At 52.9% G+C, this 18,687-nt stretch overlaps 1 protein-coding gene across 4 annotated transcripts in view; it reads right to left on the bottom strand.

Moving 5' to 3' along the window:
- The window catches only part of CBFB (core-binding factor subunit beta), a 73,910-nt gene extending 72,825 nt beyond the window's left edge, over positions 1–1,085 (bottom strand). The window contains exons 1-2 of one of the 4 annotated variants that reach the window (XM_024233492.3): positions 753–1,085; positions 429–515 (exon numbers count right to left, since the gene is read on the bottom strand). In XM_024233492.3, the coding sequence (XP_024089260.1) occupies positions 429–515; positions 753–830 (165 nt within the window). In that variant the 5' untranslated portion in view covers positions 831–1,085. The remainder of the gene's footprint in view (positions 1–428; positions 516–752) is intronic. The other 3 variants (XM_024233493.3, XM_024233494.3, XM_063717661.1) reach the window with 3 other exon arrangements.
- Positions 1,086–18,687: the final 17,602 nt, after the last annotated feature.

Genomic DNA, 18,687 nt, shown 5'->3' with positions numbered 1-18,687 from the left:
ATTACCGACAGATCTACCTTCTAAGAAACAAACTATCTCCGACCTTGAATGAAGCTCCAGTTCTTTTTCCGCATGGGGGTTTGCTTGCTACAAATACCCTGAACCCTTCTTCGGTGTCGCCGCCTAAACAATGCCCTTCGCTTGTTTAGTCTGGCTCGGGTTCGAGCTCCATTCGCGGTGCTCCGTTGGCCGACACGCGCCACCGCGGCGAGCCCCAGGGAAAGCGTCTCCCCGCGAGCACCGGCCCGCGGCATCTGGTTTCGCATTTTGAATCCCGAGTAGGAAGTGAGACGGCGCCCACTTAGTTCCGGGAGCCGCGGGAGCCGCGGCAGCCGCGCCGCCGTCCGGAACCGGCCTGGGCCGCGGCGGCCCCGCGCAACAAGTGACCCGCGCGCGCCCCGATCTGCGCCCCGGGCCAGCCGACTTACGATTTCCGAGCGGCCGTCGCGGCAGGCGTTCTGGAAGCGCGCCTGGCGTTCCTCGTGGGGCCGGTCCCTGAAGCCCGTGTACTTAATCTACAAGGCAAGACGGCCCGAAATCAGGAGCCAAATCCGCGGCACCGCCCGCGCGCCCGCCCTCCCAGCGCGGCGCCGATAAGTGCAAGCAGAGGCTGCGGGTGATGGCCGCCCCGGCGAGATTGCCCCTCCGCGGGCGCACCGACCGGGACTCCCGGGGGCCGCGCCACCCAAACTTTTCTCCGCCCGGGCCCACTCGGGGCGCGCTGCGGCCTCCTAGCCGCCCGCCCGCCTCACCTCACACTCGCGGCTCAGCTTCCTAAAGAACTCCTCGTTCTCGAACTTGCTTCTCTGGTCGGGCACGACGCGCGGCATCTTCCCGCCCTGAGGCCGCGCCGGCCGGCCGCGCTCGGGGCTTGCGCGGGCACCCGCTGGCTGGCTCCGCGCTGACCGACTGACCGCCCACCCGCGGCGCCCGGACGCCCGCTTCCCTTTGTTTCAGGCGCCCGCCCGCGTGGGCTCCCGTTCCGGGGAGTCTGAGGCGCCGCGGCCCGCTCGAGCCCAACCCACGCCGCCGCCGCCTCAGCCGTTGCCTGCCGCCCGCGCAGCCCCAGCTCTCGCCGCCCCCGGCCGCCGCCGCCGCCGCCACTTCCTCTCACCGCCCACCCCGTCCCCGCCGGCCCCACCCCTCCTCCTCGCGCGCCCGCCCGCCTCCAACTCCGGCAAACAAGACGCACCATTCACAACTCCGCGGCCCGTGCCGCGCATGCGCCACCCGCCTGCTGGCTGAGCGGCCGGGCTGTGGCGCCCCGGGGCTCCTTCTGCACCATGGCCCCTTTCCCCCTGCTCGCCCGCGGCCACTCGGCGTGGAGCTGCCGTTGGGGGATCCGCCTGGCCTTTAGCAGACGCGAGTAGCCAGCGCAGGCCTTTTCTTCTGCCCTTCCTCGGCCATCTGGAACTTCTGGGTTCCCCAGGTGCGCGGAGTAACCCCAGATTGTCACTTGAACGCGAGGAAACCTAAGTCCTTGGGGACTTTTCGTCCCTAAACCGACCGGCAGGGGTGTAGGCTGTGCACGTTGAAGACTGAGGTGGAAACGGACCAAAGAATCCAACCAAGTCATGGTGGAAAGGTCGTGGCTTTTCGAGTCAGATGAGTCTTAGATGGGATCCCACTCAGCTACACTACCTGCTGGCTGGGGCCTTAGATAAGAACTGGACCACTAAACCTCAGTTTCCTTATTTCCAAAATGCAGACACTCCTAGGTTTGCAGTGTTAGCGTGAGAACCTTTATGTGGGTCTAGCGCACAGTGGGAGCCCAATAAATTTAAGTTTCTAAAGAAGAACAAGCTGAGTTAAGAATGTAACCGATTGCCAGTCCATATACTTACTCAATGTGCAATCAGCTGCAAAAATAAGATCCATAAATTCTAGGGAAGTTGTTTAGCCCAAACTGGAGAAAGTCTGACATGGGATTTATGGCAGAGTTTGATTCAAAATTAGTCCTGTGGCCGGGCGCGGTAGCTCATACCCGTAATCCCAGCCCCCCCCCCCCTTTTTTTTTTTAAACAGAGTCTCGCCCTGTCGCCCAGGCTGGAGTGCAATGGCGCGATCTCGGCTCGCTGCAACCTCCGCCTCCTGGGTTCAAGCGATTCTTCTGCCTCTGCCTCCCGAGTATTTGGAATTACAGGCGCCCACCACCACGCCCGGCTAATTTTTTTGTATTTTTAGTAGAGACGGGGTTTCGCCATGTTGGTCAGGCTGGTCTCGAACTCCTGACCTCAGGTGATCTGCCCGCCTCGGCCTCCCAAAGTACTGGGATTACAGGCATAAGCCACCGCGCCTGGCCTAATCCCAGCACTTTGGGAGGCCGAGGCGGGCTGATCACCTGAGATCAAGAGCTCGAGGCCGGCCTGGTCAACATGGCAAAACCCGTCTCTACTAAAAGTACAAAAATTAGCGGGGTGTGGTGGCACACGCCTGTAGTCTCAGCTACTCAGGAGGCTGAGGCAGGAGAATCGCTTGAACCCGGGAGGTGGAGGTTGTAGTGAGCCGAGATGGTGCCACTGCACTCCAGCCTGGGTCACAGAGCAAGACTCCGTCTCAAACAGCTACTCGGAAGCTGAGGCAGGAGAATCGGTTGAACCTGGGAGGCAGAGGTTGCAGTGAGCCAAGATCGTGCCATTGCACCCCAGCCTGGGGGACAAGAGCATAACTCCGTCTCGGGGGGGAAAAAATCCACCAGGAAGCGCTCTTGCTCCACAATGGGTCCAAGGAGGGCTCACAGACCTCCAAGTTGATCTTGGCCGAAGACTCTAGCAATAATTGTTTCTGCCATGGGAAATGTGGAATAAATAAAAATGGAAAGATCTCTAGAATGGCCTTGATGGCCATGAGCTTAGGCAAGGAAAAGGTCAGGGTCAAGGGAGCTAGACCTGGAGGGGTGGGAGTGCAGAGCAGGGCAGGGCGCTCTCATTGTCAGCCTCATGGAGGGGAGGAATGATGTCCTAAGGGAAAGGGACAGCAAAGCCTGCCAAGCAGACCCAGAACAGCAGCCCCACAGAGAGCCTTGGGCAACTCCAGGCCACAGGGTAAGCCACATTCGGTGTAGTCTGGCATCCAACAGCCAGGATGACCGGGAAATAAGCCACAGGCTGAAGGAGGCCATCTCCTCGGCTGACCTCTATATGCCTTTTTGGTTGTTAATTTTTTTTCACTTATTTAAAAAAACTGAATTAAAGGAAATTTATAAAGGAAATTTTCACCCATGTAAGGTACACTTAAGTCTGTGCTCCTAACAGCTTTGGCAGCTGTTGAGTTGGGTATGGGTTGGCCCAGACACCATGCTATGGGTGTTTGCTAAGGGGGTTTGCTAAGATCCAGCTCTACTAAGGCCCACTCATGGAAGCTTAGAGGTGTCTCTTCTGTGCCAAGAAACATCTGCCTCTACTGTCCCAAAACCTGACTGAATTATCTGAAGTCCTGTCATCTGGAATCTTCCTTTCGTAAGGATTCAAGCCAGTCAAGGGCCTCCTCTGAGTATCTCCCTAACTTCCTAGGTGGGTGGCTGCTCCTGCAGGCTCCTAAAGCTGATCTTGGGTGGGTAAGTAGATAATACACAATGAAGCTGAGCAGAGCACAGGAACCCTCACTTGCCTAGTGCAACTGTGAAGCTCTTTTCAGGGTGCCTTCATGTACCTTATCACAGTTAATTCACAAAACCACTTTCTTTTTTTTTTTTTTTTTTAGACGGAGTCTCACTCTGTTGCCCAGGCTGGAGTGCACTGGCGTGATCTCGGCTCACTGCAACCTCCGCCTCCCGGGTTCAACCAATTCTCCTGCCTCAGCTTCCTAAGTAGCTCGGATTACAGGCGGCTGCCACCACGCCCAGCTAATTTTTGTATTTTTAGTAGAGAAGGGCAGGCTAGTCTCGAACTCCCAACCTCAGGCGTTCTGCCCGCCTTGGCCTCCCAAAGTGCTGGGATTACAGGCGTGAGCCACCGCGCCCGGCCCACACAACCATCTTCTAAGTCAGGTCTTCTGTCTCCTTCTGAGAGATGAGGAAACAGACTTTGAAAAAGTAAATAAGGCCAGGAGCAGTGGTTCACGTCTGTAATCCTAGCACTTTGGGAGGCTGAGGCGGGTGGACTGCCTGAGCTCAGGAGCTCGAGACCAGCCTGGGCAACACAGTGAAACCCCGTCTCCACTAAAATACAAAAAATTAGCTGTGCGTGGCAGCGTGCGCCTGTAATCCCAGCTACTCTGGAGGCTGAGACAGGAGAATCACTTGAACCCGGGAGGCAGAGGTTGCAGTGAGCCGAGATTGCACCACTGCACTCCAGCCTGGGTGACAGAGCAAGACTCTGTCTAAAAAAAAAAAAAAAAAGTAAAAAAGGACAGTGACGAGACCCTGATCCATTTGAAATAACAAAATGGGGGCTGGGCATGGTGGTGCACACCTGTAATCTCAGCACTTTGGGAAGCGGAAGTGGGAGGATCACTTGAGGCCAGGAGTTCGAGGCCATCCTAGGCAAGAGAGTGAGACCCCCCCTACTCTAAAGAAACTAGCTAAGCATTGGGATATATCATCCTCATTCCTTCCTCACCACAAACCTGTAAGTTTAGTATTATTGATCCTATTCTACAGATGGGCCAACTGAGATTCACAGGGTCTAAGTGACCCCAGGTGGTGATTTTAATCATTCTACTCTGAGACCTAGTGGAGATACCAAAAGTCCTGCCTGCTGCCCTCACTGAACTACAAACTCATAAAAGACTATGTCTGGGGTTATTCCTCTGGGAGCACCCCACCATGTTCTAGAAGGGTCCCCACAGGTTGAAGAAAGGGGTTCTATTGTGGGCCTTGTGGCAGGATGTGGGTCTGCCCTTGAGGACTGGGCATTCCTATCTCTGAGCCTGTTTGTCCCTTCTTGGCTTGGAAGGTCAAAGTCTAGATGTCCTGCCTCCGCAGGCCCAGCAGAAAGGGTGGTTTTATCCAGGTCTGGTGTCAGCAGCCACCCACCTTTGCCTCTCCTCACAGAGGAAGTCTCTGAGCCTCTGATGCATTTTTTCTAAGGAAATAGTTTCCCTTCAGTTACTGAGAAAATATTGTACCATCTTGAAGCTGAAATAGGATCTGGAGCCACAAATGAGACTTAAGAGGAGTGGGAGACAAGGAAAATTAGTGGCTGGCACATTGCCTAAAACCCTGGCTCCACTCAGCTTCTAGTTTTTAGAAGGCGATGGGCCTTAATTCAGGATGAGGGTGTCATCTGCCCGAGTGTGGCAGTTTCCTGGGCCCTAAAGAATTTTTTTCTTTTTGAAATATAATTTATATACTGTAAAATCCACCCTCGGGCCCAAAGAATCTCCCCTCCCTCCCAGGGGCATCTCCCCCTTCTGAGCCCTCCAGCCACCCTCCCCCAGCTCAGCCATCCCATAGGGAAAGGAAAGCAGAGAGGAGCAAGTTTCCCCAGAATAGCATTTCTTTAGTGTTGGGATCAATAAACCCGTTTGCTTAAAAGGAACCAGATGATTTCATCCTTGTAATTATAAGTTTGACGTTTGCAAATCTTGCCCAGGCTCCAAATGAGCCTCTTTGTCATGGGGGTTGGGGGTGGAGGAGTTTGTCTGGGTGCCTGGGGATGGCAGGACTGAGCCTACTGTGGTGGGAAGAGGGCCAAGCTGGGGTCAGGAAGCCTGGCTGATGATCTTAGAGGGCTGCCTTGGACTGCTCCCCTTCCCCTCCCCTGCTCTCCTAGTTTCTGACAAGTGATGGGAAACAGACTAGACTAGGAGGCTAGGGAATAATAATAATGGTAATAACAATGATAATGGTAGTAATAATAATAATATAATGTGATGAGAGCTGGGGTGAGCTCTAACCACACCAGCCTTTTGCTTAAGACCCCTCCCCCAAGATTGAAGAAACTTGGGGCAGAAAGACAAAGGCCCTCAGCCTAGCATTTATAACCCCCTGACAATCCCTACTTTCCAACACTATCTCCCATCATTTCTCCCCATGGCACCCTGCAATCCAGCCATACTGGCCTGTTTCCATTCCCCACATGCCCATACCATGACTTCCTCCTGTTTCTCTATTGGGAAAACTCATCTTTCTTCTTTCTTTCTCTTTTGCGGCAAGGTCTTCCTGTTTCACCCAGGCTGGAGTGCAGTGGTGCAATCATGGTTTACTGCAGCCTTGACCTCCTGGGGTCAAGCAATCCTCTCACCTCAGCCTCCTGAGTAGCAAGTAGCAAGTAGCTGGGACTACAGGTGCCACCATGCTTGGGTAATTAATAATAAAAAAAAATTTTTTTAGAGATGGGGTCTCACTATGTTGTCCAGGCTATACTTCTTCTTTAAATATGTTCATGGGCCTCTGATTGTCCTCCATGGAATGACTGCCCCACAGCATCCATTTATTCATTTGGCTCCATGCTATGTGCCAAGGAGATGGTCAGCCCGCCTGGGACATAGCAGTCCCCTGGATTCTGGGAGGATTTAGTTCTACACTAATTTGTTTACTTTACTGTGAAGCCTTCATATGAGGGTCTCTCCCCTCACCCTTAAGACTTTTTAAAGTTATTTAAAACTTGTACTTTTTTTTTTGTAGAAAATTTAGGACATACAGGCCGGGTGTGGTGGCTCACACCTGTAATCCCAGCACTTTGGGAGGCCGAGGTGGCGGATCATGAGGTCAGGAGATGGAGACCATCCTGGCTAACACAGTGAAACCCTGCATCTACTAAAAAATGCAAAAAATTAGCTGGGCGTAGTGGCGGGCGCCTGTAGTCCCAGCTACTCGGGAGGCTGAGGCAGGAGAATGGCGTGAACCCGGGAGGCAGAACTTGCAGTGAGCCGAGATTGTGCCACTGCACTCCAGCCTGGGCAAGCAACAGAGTGAGACTCTGCCTCAAACAAAAAACAAAAACAAAACAAAACAAAAAAGTTCTGGATAGTGTTTTTAGGATCAATTTCCAAAAGTAGAACCACTAGGTCAAAAGATATGGACATTTTAAGGTTCCTGATGTATGTTGCCAAATTTCTCTTTGACATCACCTCTTCTCTTTTCTTGAGTCTTAAGAATCTGTTCCTCCTCCTCCTTCCATTTCTCTTATCAGTGTCTGAGACACAGGAAATACCAACCAAGAATAAACCAAGAGCTGCAGATAGAGATCAATGGATCAATACAGGAGGCTGAATAATTCAACACTCACTTCTGGCTCATTATTGACTCTGGAATCCAAATGCCTCTTTTACCTTCTCTCCTTTTGTGTCCCAGCTGATAACGCCTTGATAACCTGCCATGTTCTTGGATTCTTTCCCAAACTTTCCAAGCTTGGAACCATCAAAACAGGCAGGGTTTCTCGTCATGCTGTAATATTACCTTGTAAATAAGCAGAAATAATTACTAGCCCATGGACACCTCACCAGCCTGCCTGCCCTCCAGGAACACAAAAAGGGCAATTTAGAAAGCAGACAATCATTCTTTTCCTTGAGATGACACTACTGAGTAAATAGGCAAGGAATTCAGCTTTGGTCTGCTCCAGCCCTGGCTAACTTCCCTCTGTCTAGCTTGTCTTTCTCCCCTTTCTTGGCCAGACCAATTCACACTCTTCATTAAATGTAGTTTAGAGAGGCCAGGCTCAGTGGCTTATGCCTGTAAGCCCAGCACTTTGGGAGGCCAAGACAGGTGGATGGCTTGAGCCCAGGAGCTCGAGGCCAGTTTGGGCAGCATGATGAAACCCCATCTCTACAAAAAAATACAAAAAATTAGCTGGATATGGTGGTGCAAGCCTGTAGTCCCAGCTACCCAGGAGGCTGAGGTGGAAGGATCATCTGAGGTGGGGAGGTCGAGGCTGCAGTGAGCTGAGATTGTGCCACTGCAGCTCTTCAGTCTAGGCAAAAGAGTCAGACCCTGCCTAAAAAAAAAAAAAAAATTCCAGACGTGGTGGCACACGCCTGTAATCCTAGCACTTTGGGAGGCTGAGGCGGGCAGATTACCTGAAGTCGGGAGTTCAAGACCAGCCTGACCAACATGGAGACACCCTGTCTCTACTAAAAACACAAAATTAGCTGGGTGTGGTGGCGCATGCCTCTAATCTCAGCTACTCGGGAGGCTGAGGCAGGAGAATCTCTTGAACCTGGGAGGCGGAGGTTGCAGTGACCTGAGATCGCGCCATTGCACTCCAGCCTTGGCAACAAGAGTGAAGTGCCTTAAAAAAAAAAAAAAAAAAAAAGTGTAGTTCAAGCTGGGGCGGTGGCTCACACCTGTAATCCCAGTACTTTGGGAGGACGAGGTGGGCAGATCACCCGAGGTCGGGAGTTTGAGACCAGCCTGGCCAACGTGGTGAAACCCTGTCTCTACTAAAAATACAAAAATTAGCTGGGGATGGTGGCACATGCCTGTAATCCCAGCTACTTGGGAGGCTAAGGCAGGAGAATCACTTGAACCTGGGAGGTGGAGGTTGCAGTGAGCTGAGATCACGCCACTGCATTCCAGCCTGGGCAATGGAGGGAGACACTGTCTCAGAAAAAAAAAAAAAAGTGTAATTCAGAGGCTTCTGACAAGGCTTTCTAAACTATGCTGGGCAGAATGACTGCCCCTCAGCATGCCCTCACCAATGCCTATGAGACAAGACGACTCAACTACCTCAAAGGCATCCCACAGGCTTGATAGCTTCCCTAGTCCCACCTTATGCTAACTTCATCTTGCTCCCTCCTGCCCAGGGGGAGCTCCCAGCATGCTTTGCAGTTTAGGTAGTGTTGGTGACGGAGATGGACACAAAGATGAACAACCCAGGTTTCCCTTCAGTGAACAACTCTTTCTTTCTTTCTTTCTTTCTCTTTCTCTCTCTCTCTTTCTTCTTTCTTTCTTGTCTTCTTTTTTTTTTGACAGGGACTTGCTCGGTCAAGTGCAGTGGCATGATCCTAGCTGATTGCAGTTTTCAACTCCTGGGCTCAGGCGATCCTCGTCTCAGCCTCCTAAGTAGTTGCGACTACAAGTGCACACCACCACGCCTGGCTAATTGTTACTTTTTTTTTTTCTCCTGGCTTCAAGTGATCTTCTGTTAGCCGGGCTGGGGTGCAGCGGTGGCATCATTGCTCGCTGCAGCCTCAAACTCCTGGGCTCAAGTGATCCTCCTGCCTGATTTTTTTTTTCACTCCTGGCTTCAAGTGATCTTCTGTTAGCCAGGCTGGGGTGCAGCGGTGGCATCGTTGCTCGCTGCGGCCTCAAACTCCTGGGCTCAAGTGATCCTCCTGCCTCAGTCTCATGATAGCTGAGACCACAGGCACACACCACTCCACCTGGCTAATCCATGCTTGCTTGCTTGCTTCCTTCCTTTCTTCCAGAGACAGGGTCTTGTTATGTTGCTCAGGCTGGTCTCGAACTTCTGGGCACAAGTAATCTTCCCACCTTGGCCTCCCAAAGTGCTGGGGTTACAGGCACAAGCCACTGCATAAAGCAATTTTCCAAACACTCTCTTGCTGGCCTCTCCTTAATTTCTTCAAGATAAAGAGGGAAGGCCGGGCGCGGTGGCTCACACCTGTAATCCCAATACTTTGGGAGGCCAAGGTGGGTGGATCACGAGGTCAGGAGATCGAGACCATCCTGGCTAACACAGTGAAACCCTGTCTCTACTAAAAATACAAAAAAATAGCTGGGCGTGGCACGTGCCTGTAGTCCCAGCTACTCTGGAGGCTGAGGCGGGAGAATCGCTTGACCTCAGGAGGCAGAGGTTGCAGTGAGTTGAGATCGTGCCACGGCACTCCAGCCTGGGTGACAGAGCGAGACTCCATCTCAAAAAAAAAAAAAAAAAAAAAGGCTGGACGCGGTGGCTCACGCCTGTAATCCCAGCACTATGGGAGGCCGAGGCGGGCGGATCACAAGGTCAGGAGATCGAGACCATCCTGGCTAACACAGTGAAACCCCGCCTCTACTAACAAAACAAAAATTAGCCAGGCGTAGTGGCGGGCGCCTGTAGTCCCAGCTACTTGGGAGGCTGAGGCAGGAGAATGGCGTGAACCTCGGGGGCGCAGCTTGCAGTGAGCCGAGATTGTGCCACTGCACTCCAGCCTGGGCAACAGAGCAAGACTCCGTCTCAAAAAAATAAAATAAAAAATAAATAAAAAATAAAATAAATAAAGGATAAAGAGGGAAAGAATTACTGTCTTATTTTGTAGCTCTTGAAATTGAGACTCAGAACAGGTGACTGACTCATTCAAGGGCATATAGCCAGGCAGACTCAGAGAGAGAGAGATCCCAGAGAAGTCCTGCAGTTGAAGAAATGCAGTCACTTAACTCTTTAATTTTTTTTTTCTTTAGAGGTGGGGGGCTCTTGCTATGTTGCTGCTCAGGTTGGTCTTGAACTCCTGGCTTCAAGTGATCTGCCTTTCTTGGCCTCCCAAAGTGCTGGGATTACAGGTGTGAGCCACAGCGCCCAGCCTATTTTATTTTATTTTATTTTATTTGTTCAAGGCTATTCCTCAGTGTGAACTATTTCATTTCACTATTCCTTTTTTTTTTTTTTTTTTTTTTTTTTTTTTTTTTTTTTTTTTAGAGATGAGGTCTTGCTATATTGCCCAGGCTGGAGTGCAACAGCTATTCGCAGGCACGATCTCACTACTGATTAGCACAGGAGTTTTGACCTGCTCCATTTTCGACCTGGGCTGGTTCACTCCTCCTTAGGCTACCTGGTGGTCCCTCATTCCTAGGAGATCACCATATCGATGCCACACTTAGTGCAGACACCTAATCAGCATAGTGAATTATAGCCCAGAACTCCTGGGCTCAAGCAATCCTCCCATCTCAGCCTCCCGAGTAGCTGGGACTGCAGGCACATGCCACTGCACCTGGCTAGTTTTCCGTTTTACCTTCCTTCACATGCTGACTCACCCTCAAGTGGTAGTCATTCTCTTTCCTGATGTTTCCACAAAAATCTTGAGATTGAGCTTAATAGTCCAAGTCTGGGTTATCTGGTCATCCCTGAGCTGAGGTGTGGACACGGTGAATTGCTGAGGACAGGGTGGTGTTACGGGAAAAGGAATGGCTGTACTGTGCAGGCAAAAACATCAGAAGGTACCTGGGTTAGTGTCTAGCACAAAGTTGTAAGTTCTCAAAGAACGGTGGCTATGACACTGTTTATGGTCCCTTCTAGCTCTGAAATGCTATGAGTTGTACAACGCTTTGGTTGATACGAAGCCATCTGTAAACGTTGGCAGTAAGGGAAGCACAGGATAACAATTTGAGTTCACATAAGGTCTAGCCAAAATGCCATACAATGAGCTAAAAGGGTGCCTGAAACCAGGCACAGTGGCTCACACCTGTAAGCCCAGCACTTTCGGAGGCCAAGGCAGGTGGGTCATCTGAGGTCAGGAGTTCTAGACCAACCTGGCCAACATGGTGAGACTCCATCTCTACTAAAAATACAAAAATCAGCTGGGTGTGGTGGCTTATGCCTGTAATCCCAGCTACTTGGGAGGCTGAGGCACGAGAATAGCTTAAACCTGGGAGGTGGAGGCTGCAGTGAGCTGAGATCGTTCCACCGCACTCCAGCCTGGGCAACAAAGCAAGATTCCGTCTCAAAAAAAAAAAGGTTACTGCCTGTGGCTTGCCTCCTTTTCTTTTTTCTTTATTCTTTTTTTTTTTTTTTTGAGATGGAGTCCTACTCTGTCACCCAGGCTGGAGTGCAGTGGCACGATCTCGCTCACTGCAACCTCTGCCTCCCGGTTTCAAGGTTTCAAGCAATTCGCCTGTCTCAGCCCCCCGAGTAGATGGGATTACAGGCGAGCACCACCATGCCCAGCTAATTTTTTGTATTTTTAGTAGAGACGGGGTTTCACCATGTTGGCCAGGCTAGTCTTGAACTCCCGACCTCAGGAGATCTGCCCACCTTGGCCTCCCAAAGTGCTGGAATTACAGGCATGAGCCACCATGCATGGCCTGGCCTGCCTCCTTTAGTAGTGGAGCAGGGGCAGTGGCAGTGCCAGAACCAGGGCATGGCCTGGAAAGGACTTCCTGAGCCTCTGGGGCCTGCTACATCCATAGCTCTTTCAAAAGATCCTGCCTTCTATCAGCATTAAATGATCTGGCTGGACCTGGGACTGGACCTGCTCCGGGAGCTGAAGGGAGCCATGCATAGCTAGAGCGGAAGCGCGGGCTCCAAAGCCTGACCAATGTGGATGCTTTAGGTTAGGTGGTGATCGTGATCAACCAATCAGAGCCTTCTCTGAGGCACGTGTGTGGTGTGAGTGTGCCTGTGGGTACCAAGCCCAGAGGAGGCAGTCATGAAGCTCAGGTTACATTCAGGCCTCATTCAGACTGTAAACCATGGAAATGGTGCCCCCTGGAGGTGTGTGCTGCAACAGCTATTCTGTCGGCCATACCTGGATGCTGGCAGGTGGGGCTGCTACCAGAATAATGGGTTCCACATTCAGGCTGCCTCTCTGCTTCTCACGTGAGACCTCCCACTACCAATGATTGTTTGGGTATAGTTGCATCCTCACTCTTCAGAAAAATATTCTTGTCTCAGATATACTGAGTATTGTGGATATATTGGTCGCCTAGAGGCCAGGCAGGTTAGGATTTCTCCTGGCAGGGAGTATCAGAGAAGCCAATTGAGTGTCTCAGATCACACAGCAGAGGGAAGAGTTATATTAAAACCCAAGACCCCCTACTGATCAGCAGCCTTTCCTAGCACTGCAGAATCCTGTGATTTGGGAGCAGCAAATCCATGGTGGCACCCCTGCCAGGTGCTGAGAGTCCCAGCAACAGGGCCAGGGATCTGGGGTCTCTAGAGGGCCCTGGAAGCTACCAGGCCTTCCCCCAGGTCAGAGGAGCTGCCTCTTTGGCAAGAGACGTGAATCAGCCACAGGCGCCTCCGCCAGCTTTTGATGAATTTTCCTGCCACTGGTGCTAATTTCCTGAAAGGCTTTTTCTTTCACCTTCAGGCTCCCCCTCAAAAGGGTTCTTGCTCTTTATTAGCGGGGGATCCATAATGATCACCCAGCAGCTCCTTGGTGAGGTCACCAATGTGCTCCGCCAGCAGCTCCTGTGGCTGAAAGGGCTGGGAGTGGACAGGGGTCCTGGACCATGGCTAGAGGGGGCTGAGGCCAGAGTCCTGTCCTAAAACAGGGACTGTTTTAGGACCTTCTGAGTGTCCAGGCATGCCCCCTCTCTTGTCTGAACTGCCCCAGCACTGCCCTGGCTCTCTTTCCATTTGTCTGTCTGGCTGTGTGTCCACCAGCTTCTGCCTCTTTCCTCCACCCTTGCCTTTTTTTTTTTGACAGGGTCTCACTCTGTCGCCCAGGCTGGAGTGCAGTGGCACAATCTTGGCAACCTCCGCCTCCCAGGCTCAAGCGATTCTTGTGCCTCAGCCTCCTGAGTAGCTGGGATTACAGGTGTGTGCCACCACACCTGGCTAATTTTTGTATTTTTAGTAGAGACAGGGTTTTTCCATGTTGGCCAGGCTGGTCCAGAACTCCTGATCTCAGGTGATCCGCCTGCCTCAGTCTCCCAAAGTGCTGGGACTACAGGCATGAGCAACCATGCCTGCCTGGCCTTTTAAAAAATCTTGTGTCACTGCAACTTTTGCCTGCCAGGCTCAAGCCATCCTCCCACCTCAGCTTCCCAAGTAGCTGGGACTGCAGGGGCATGCCACCATGCCTGGCTAATTTTTGTATTTTTCGTAGAGATGGGGTTTTGCCATGTTGTTCAGGCTGGTCTTGAACTCCTGGGCTTAAGCCATCTGCCCGCCACAGCCTCCCAAAGTGCAGGGATTACAGGTGTGAGCCACCACGCCCAGCCAACCCCCTGACTTTCTTGGCTGATTGTTCCATCGTCTCTTACACCTGTCTCTGTCCCTTTCCTCATCCTTTAATGCAGCCGCACCTCATTCCACTGGACTCAAGGTGGTGTCATTGTCCCTATGTTCCTTCATTGTTGCTATGTTCCTTCATTGTTGCTATGTTCCTTCATTGTTCAGTCTGCATCCCCCAATTTCTAACAGGGGCTCTCTCCCTCTCCACACAGTTAATGACCTTGGTGGAAAGAAGCAGTTCTGGTTCTTTTAGAGACATGGTCCACACTTTCCCAAAGAAAGTCTGGCTCAACAAGACCTGAGTAAAGTTCCAGAGCACGTAGCAGGCTCCCAGCCCTCCAGACCTGAGGGAGCAGAGGGAGAACGCACAGAAAAGGCCACTGCATCCAGGACTGGTCCAGCCTCAGCCCTTCTATCCCAGTCCCTTGTGGCACTCATGGGGAAACAGCAGGATCTCTTTGGTCGACCTCACTTGTGGACCTTCCTACTGAACCCTCTCCCACTTCTTGTTCTAGAAACTTCAGCCTCCTGCAGAGGATGTACTGGGCTCAGGCCCACTTTGTCCCTTACTCCTGGGCCCCAGTGTGACCGGCTTCAGCTGGAAGGGGGTTCTTTGGGGGAAGGGAAAGCCTTGACGGGTGGCATCTGTCCCCTACAACTCCCTCTTCCAGCCTCTCCCCTTTTTTTTTCACCCGATGCCTCCCTCCCTGGACCTCGGGGCTTTCTTTAGCTTGGGGTCCTAGCCAAGCTCCTGGATCCTCTGCCCATGCAGCCTGCAGGATCCTGGAGGGCAGGACCCACCCCTCTTGGGTCTCCCAAAGCCTATAGGTGGGTAAGTCAGGTTGTGCAGGGGAGGGACCCAGGGGAGGAAGTTCATGCATTCACTGTCAGTAATGAGTGCTTGTGTCCCTGTGCTGCCCACCCCGTATCCTGCCTACGTGCCTGTCGCGGGGCACGATCCAGCGCCGGCCGTGGGTTTCCAAAGCCTGGCTCTGCCGTAGCCACCAGTGGGGAACTTCTCCAGCTCGGCCAGCCCAGAACCGGGCCTCGGAGGTCCGGAAGAAACAAGGAGGGCCCTGAGAAGGCAAGAGGGCTTGGGCGGGGCCGCCCCCGCCTGGAGACTGCTGGCGGGCGCCAAGGCGCAGGCTGTCGGGGGCGCAGGAGCCCTCGCAGTGGAGCGCAGCCCACTAGCCCCCACCACCCAGCGGCGGCGAGATTCAGCTCCCGGCGCCCGCACGTCCGCCCCGGCTCTGGGCTGGCGCCAGGCGGCTGGATCCGTGACTGCAGTTGGCGGGAGGCCGGACGGCGCGTCCCCCGGGGCTCCTAGGCAGCCAGCGCTGTCAGCCAGGCCGGGAGGGCTGTGGCAGGCGGGCGGGCGGCGGGAGCTGGGGGCCCACGGCGGAGGCAGCACTGCGTGGGCTGCGGTCAGCAGGGGCCCCGCAGAGGGGCCGCGTCGCCTGTGCTAATTGGCCCTTTCCCAGCCGCCTGAGCCAGTAATTGCTGCTTCGCGGGTGGAAGGTGGGGGCGTGGCGAGGGAGAAGCTGGGGCACTGCTTCCGGAGCCAGGAGCCAGGAGCCAGGCTCAGCCCCAGGTGGGCGGCTCGGCCCGGCGCGGCCGGCAGGGGGCGCGTGTGTGCGCTGTGCCTGCGTGAGCTTAGCGCCCGCACTCTTTCGTACCCGCGATGGCGCGGGCGGGTGGATGAAACCCGGCGGTGGGGAGGGCGGCTTGGGGCAAGACTCAGAAAGTGTCCTCGGGCTTTCACCAAGATCCAGTCTGTTCTGCGCACCGATCCACGCGGGATGGGGCCTGGCGGCAGCTTCAGGAGAGACTCCGGGTGGCCGTGGGAGGACCTGAGTGGGGACAGGAAGACAAGGTGGGACGATAGGGCAGTAGTAGGTAGCCCTCCCGCCTCCGTCATCCAGCAAGGCAACCCCGGGGAGGAGCTGACGAGAAGCGGGACACCCTCCTGGGTGTATGGGGAGGGTGTGGAGCCGGGGCTGTGGGAAGCAGGGGCCAACCCAGCATTCAGACTGCCCACTGGGGTTCTCCCAGGCTTGGATTCCTATGGAGGGTCCTAGGGTTTCCTCAGAGCCCTTTATGATTGTCACATCTGCCACAGCCAGCCTGGACCCGACTAAGCCCTGGCTCCTGCTCAGCTGCACTTCCTCTAGTTGGGGGAGGAGGGCCCTGGGCAGGTGGCCATTAGAGGCAGCTGCCCTCCCCACAGTGAGAAAGCATGAGGAGGGGAGTTCAAGAAAAGTCATTCTTGATCCTTGTGAAGGCTCAGTAAAGCAGACTTTATTCGGGAGCATCTTAAATAGGCATAGGGGCCGAGCCGTTAGCTTGTGCCTGTAATTCCAGCACTTTTGGAGGCCAAGGCGGTAGAGAGGGTCTCACTCTGTCACCCAGGCTGGAGTGCAGTGGTGTGACGATCATAGCTCACTGAAGCCTCGGCCTTCTGGGCTCAAGCGATTTTCCCACCTCAGCCTCTTGAGTAGCTGGGACTACAGGCATGTGCCACTATACCTGGCTAATTTTTTTAATTAATGTTTTTTGTAGGGATGGGGTCTTGCAGTGTTGCCCAGGTTGGTCTCAAACTCCCGGGCTCAAGCAGTCCTCTTGCCTCAGCCTCCCAAAGTGCTGGGATTACAGGCATGTGCCACTGTGTCAGGCCCAAAAAGTAAAAAAAAATTCGCCGAGGCTGGTGGTGGCTGTCTGTGGTCCCAGCTATTTGGGAGGCTGACGTGAGAGGATTGCTTGAGCCCAGGAGTTTGAGGCTGCAGTCAGCCGTGATCGCACCACTGCACTTCAGCCTGGGCAACAGAGGAGACCCTGTTTCCAAAAAAAAAAAAAGAAAAAAAAAAAAAGAAATAGGCATAGGGACTGCCACAGTGGGGTTTTGCAGTCAGGCAGCTGGGGAGAGAGATTGGGCTCAACTCTGAATACAGCATGGACAAGTGAGAATTTATAGCCAAGGAGCAAGGTGGGGTCAGTGGATGGAAAATTACTAAGAGGAAATATCAGAGATAAAGGGGGGAATTCTGGCTAAGCCCATCCAATAGGATTCTTGCTGCAGGCAGGCCAGGGTGACCAGACATCACCTTGGGGATAATAGAGGCTGAAGAACTTTTATTTTTTATATTTTTGAGGCAGAGTCTTGCTCTGTCGCCCAGGCTGGAGTTCAGTGGCACAATTTCAGCTCACTGCAACCTCCACCTCCTGAGTTCAAGCGATTCTCCTGCCTCAGCCTCTCAAGTAGCTGTGATTGCAGGCGCCCACCACCACATCTGGCTAATTTTTGTATTTTTAGTAGAATGGGGTTTCACCATGTTGGACACGCTGGTCTCGAACTCCTGAGCTCAAGTGGTCTGCCTGCCTCTGCCTCCCAAAGTGCTGGGATTACAGGCGTGAGCCACCGTGCCTGGCCGAGGCTAAGGAACTTAATTAGATTATGGAAGATGATCAGATATCGAAGGTGGGGGGCTCTGGTTAAACTGACTTAGCAGGAATCTTGCTAAAAAGTCAGGCCTAGCTGAAAAAGTTCAGGAAAGTCTGAGTAGAGTTTGGTCAAGGAGAGAATCTTTGTCAGGGGAGAAATCAGGGGAACCATCAGAGGCAGGCCTGGGCTAGCTCCTGGGCTGTGCCAGCAGGCCCCAGGGTGAGTAGCCGAGGACCTCCAGGTCAGGATGTCCCTTGTAGACACTGGAGTGAAATCAGGCTCAGCTGGAACTGAGCTCCTGCTGAGTTCTGCACTGGCTACCCCAGGACCACCTTCTGGGGGCTGAACTAGCAGCCCTCACTCTGGCTCCTTACTGATGAGTGGCTGTTTGGTTGCCTGGGACATCCTCCGGCTGTGCTTCCTGAGACCAGAGCTGCCACATCTCCTGTGGTAGCCACCCTTCTCAGGGATTGCTCCAGGTCTGGATGGAGGTGGCAGGGTGCCTCAGACAGGCCTGGATCCAATTCCTGCTCTGCCTCCACCAGCTCAGGCCCTTGGGCAAGGCTTTTTAATGTCTCAATGCCTCAGTTTCTTCATCTGTAAAATGGGGATAATAAGATCCACGGTTGTTGTGAGGATTAATGTTTGCTTGGAAGGGGCTTCCGCCCTCCTCCACCATCCCTTTGCTTTGGGGGTTAGATCCTGGGGTATGGGGAATTAGATGTGCCTCATCCTACAGATCTGTGCAGCTTCCATTTGCCCCAGAGACTCAGGAACCTCTGGGAATAAAGGGCCTAATCAACACTAGTTTGGGACAAAAATACTGTGGGACACTATGCCAGTGTTCATAGCAGCATTATTCACAATAGCCTAAAGGTGGAAAGAACCCAAATGCCCATCACTGGATGGATGGATAAACAAAATGTGTTATATACCTGCAATGGAATATTATCCAGCCTTAAAACGGAAGGAAATTCTGATAGATGCTACAGCATGGATGAAACTTGAAGACATCATGTGAAGTGACATAAGCCAGACACAAAAGGACAAATACTGCATTACTGTACTTATATCAGGCACCTGGAAGAGTCAAGTTCATAGAGACAGAAAGCAGAATAGGGGTTACCGGGGGCTAGGAAGAGGGAGTAACAGCAAGTCATTGTTGAATGGGTACAGAGTTTCAGTTTAAATGATGAAAAAGTTCTAAAGACAGAATAGTGGTGATGGTTGTGCAATGATGTGAATGTACTTAATGATATTGAACTGTACATTTAAAAATAGTTAAAATGGTCTGGGCGCGGTGGCTCACGCCTGTAATCCCAGCACTTTGGGAGGCCGAGGTGGGAGGATCACGAGGTCAGGAGATCGAGACCATCCTGGCTAACATGGTGAAACCCCGTCTCTACTAAAAGTACAAAAAAAAAATTAGCTGGGTGTTGTGGCAGGCACCTGTGGTCCCAGCTATTCGAGAGG

This window comes from Pongo abelii, chromosome 18 (assembly GCF_028885655.2).
Source record: "Pongo abelii isolate AG06213 chromosome 18, NHGRI_mPonAbe1-v2.0_pri, whole genome shotgun sequence".
NCBI classification, from domain to species: Eukaryota; Metazoa; Chordata; class Mammalia; order Primates; family Hominidae; genus Pongo; species Pongo abelii.
Note: the sequence above shows the minus strand (reverse complement) of the source record. Positions and strands in the feature narration are given on the sequence as shown.